This window comes from Aureococcus anophagefferens (genome assembly GCF_000186865.1).
Source record: "Aureococcus anophagefferens unplaced genomic scaffold AURANscaffold_4, whole genome shotgun sequence".
In the NCBI taxonomy this organism is placed as follows: domain Eukaryota; class Pelagophyceae; order Pelagomonadales; family Pelagomonadaceae; genus Aureococcus; species Aureococcus anophagefferens.
The window spans coordinates 754,371-757,151 of NW_008705564.1; the positions used below are offsets into that span (position 1 = coordinate 754,371).

Sequence of the window (2,781 nt, forward strand, 5' to 3'; positions counted from 1 at the left end):
CGCGCGCGCGCCGGCGCGGCGACGACTCGGAGCGCTCAAGTCAAGTAACACTTCAAACAAAGCTCGAACCTCGATGGCCATGGCCATCTAGCCACCGCTGCCTCGCTCGAGGTCGAGGCCATCTAGCCGCCGCTGCCTCGCAACTATGGCGCTGCGCCGCGCCGCGGCCGCCTCGTGCGGCTCCGTCGTCGCTGCGGCGGCGTACAAGCGCCAGACCGATCCACTGCACATCTTCTGGGACCTGGACCACACGCTGCTGTGCTCCGTGAGCCCGATCCCCGCCGGCGACGCGCGCGGCAGCTACTTCGACCAGATCGACGACGACTTTCCCTACGAGGGAAGCGCCCCGAACACGCGGACGTTCTGGCGGCCCGGCGCGCGGGCCGCGCTCGCGGCCTGCGGCCTCTTCGCGACGCAGCACGTGTTCACGGCCGCGCAGGATACCTACACCGCGAACATCATGCGCGAGCTCGACGGTTCCGCGTTCGCGACCGTGACGACGCGCGACGGCGTCCCGTCCTGCGTGAAGCGGGGCAAGGACCTGTCGCTCGTCGTCGGCCGCGCGGACCGGTCGCTGCTTTTCGACGACCGCGCGAAGAACTTTCGCCCGCAGCGCGGGCGCAACGGCGTCCTCGTGAAGCCCTACGACCGCGCCGCGACGTCGGACGCGGCGGAGATGCTCGAGATGGCCCGCTGCGTGGGAATCGCGTTCTTGGCGCTCCTCGCGCCCGACGCGCGCGACGTCGTCGACGCGGCGCGGCGCGAGGCGTGAGCGGTGTTTTTTCAATCCCGAATCTCCCCGAGTAGTATGTGTAGTGTTCTCTTCGCACAAACACAAGACTGGAAGAAGGTTCGAGTACAGGTATGATCTAAATTCGCGCGGCGGGGCCGGTATGTGGCGCCGCGCGGGTCAGCGGGTGGGGAAGGCCGGTCGTCGGCGTTCCTCGGTGTCGGTGCGGCGCAGCGGCGCGCGGCGCGGGGGGGCGTGCGAGGCGCGGCGGCGTCGGCGCCGCCTACTTTTTTTTGTCGTACTCGTAGTACGAGTTCCGCGGGTTGTTTTTGTTGAGCCAGATGGTGTAGCCCGTGTCCTTGGAGTAGAAGGGCGTGTACTCGGCGGGCTGGCCCGCGGGCGCCGCGGCGGCGCCGGCGCCGTGGTCCGAGCTGTGGAGGAGCGCCTCCATTTCGTCGCACTTGGCCACGAGGTCTGGTCGGCCCTCGACGACCTCCTTCAGCATGGCCAGCGTGCTCTCGGCGACCTTCATCTTGTAGGTCCAGAGCTCCGCCGACGCCGGCGCCGCGTCGGCGACGGCCGCCAGCGGCGCGGGCGCGGGCGCGGGCGCGGGCGCGGGAGCCGGCGCGGGCGCCTCCGCGGCCGGCGCGGGCGCGGCGCCGTCGAGGGGCGCCATGACGCCGGCCTCGAAGTTGTCCATCTGGTGCGTCACGATGCGCACGTCGCTCTCGGGGTACGCCACGCACGTGCCTGCGCGGAACCGGTGAAAACGCGCGGAAAAAGGAGCCGCGGCGGCGCCGGCGCCGCGCAGGTGTAGCCCGCGGCGAGCTGCTCGTCGTCGAGCGTCGACTGGTCGTCGTGCTCGACGGTCCCGCTCGTGACGCGGCCCTGGCAGACCGTGCACGCGCCTGCGGGCGGCGGCGGCGTCGGCGGCGGACCCGAATCGGCGGGCGGCGGAGCGGCGGCCGCGCGCGCGCGCGCGGCGGTGGACGCGGCGCGCGCGCCGCTGCGGCACGACGCGGGGAGCTCGAAGCCGGCCTCCTCGGCGGCGTCGAGGATGAACTCGTCGTCGGCGCAGGGGAAGGTCACGGACTGGCCGTCCGGCAGGTCGAGCGTAACGTCGTAGGATTCGCGCAGCGCGACCGTTCGTCGGTGCGGCGACACGCCCGGCGGCACCCCGCCGAACGGCACGACCACCGCAGGGAGGAGGGCGAGGCCGAACGACCGCATGGTAGTCGAGGCGCGGCGAAGTTGCGCACGGCGGACGTCGACAAGCTGGCTTGCTGATCACAGCAGCTCGCCCAAACGTCGAAGCGGCCGGCATCTTGACGACTTCGACAACCCATTGCTTTCGAGCGCCTCGGGCACAGCACGCCGCGAAATGGGCAGCCTTCCCGCACAAACCAAGCAGCCCGAGCGGCACTCCAGCAAGCGCCAGCGACACACCCGCCGGCCGCATCAAAAGCAAGCGCCAGCGCCACCCGTCGGCAGCCCCATTACAACACCCATGGGCGCCGGAGCATCGACCACCGAGACCGAACCCCGGTCGCGCCTGCGGATCCACCAGTCGGCGCGGCGCCTGGGCCCGCGGTACCGCCTCGCCACGACCTACGGCGTCGACGCGGCGCTGCTCCTCACGAAGGCGAGCAAGACCGCCGGCCGCCTCCGCCGCGTCGCGGCCCGAGCGCCCGCGCCCGACGACGACTGGGCCGCGCGCGAGCGGCGCCGCGCGGTCGACGTCGAGCGGCGCCTGCTGTGCCGCGAGCTCCACGAGGTCGCGACCTACGACAAGTACTTCCCCCGCGCGCGGGCCTTCGTCGCCGTCACGATCTTCCTGAACCACGACGGCGAGGGCGTCGCCGCCGCGAGCCGCGGCGCGGCGCCCATCGCCTTCCGCGCCGCGGACCTGCCGGGCGCGCGGCCCCGGCCGGAGCTCCCGGACGACCTGCACGCGCCGCCGGACGCCGCGGCCGTCGCGCCGCTGCTGCAGTCGGGCAACGTTCTGACGATCGCGTCGGAAAACGACGCGCTCGCGCTCGCGCTCGTCGACG

General features: G+C 72.6%; 1 protein-coding gene across 1 annotated transcript; it reads right to left on the bottom strand.

Moving 5' to 3' along the window:
* Positions 1-1,438: 1,438 nt before the first annotated feature.
* Fed2 (putative ferredoxin) lies at positions 1,439-1,960 on the bottom strand (the record flags this gene model as incomplete). Its single annotated transcript, XM_009036421.1, has 1 exon — positions 1,439-1,960. The coding sequence occupies one exon, from the start codon at positions 1,958-1,960 to the stop codon at positions 1,439-1,441; it is 522 nt and encodes a 173-aa protein (XP_009034669.1).
* Positions 1,961-2,781: the final 821 nt, after the last annotated feature.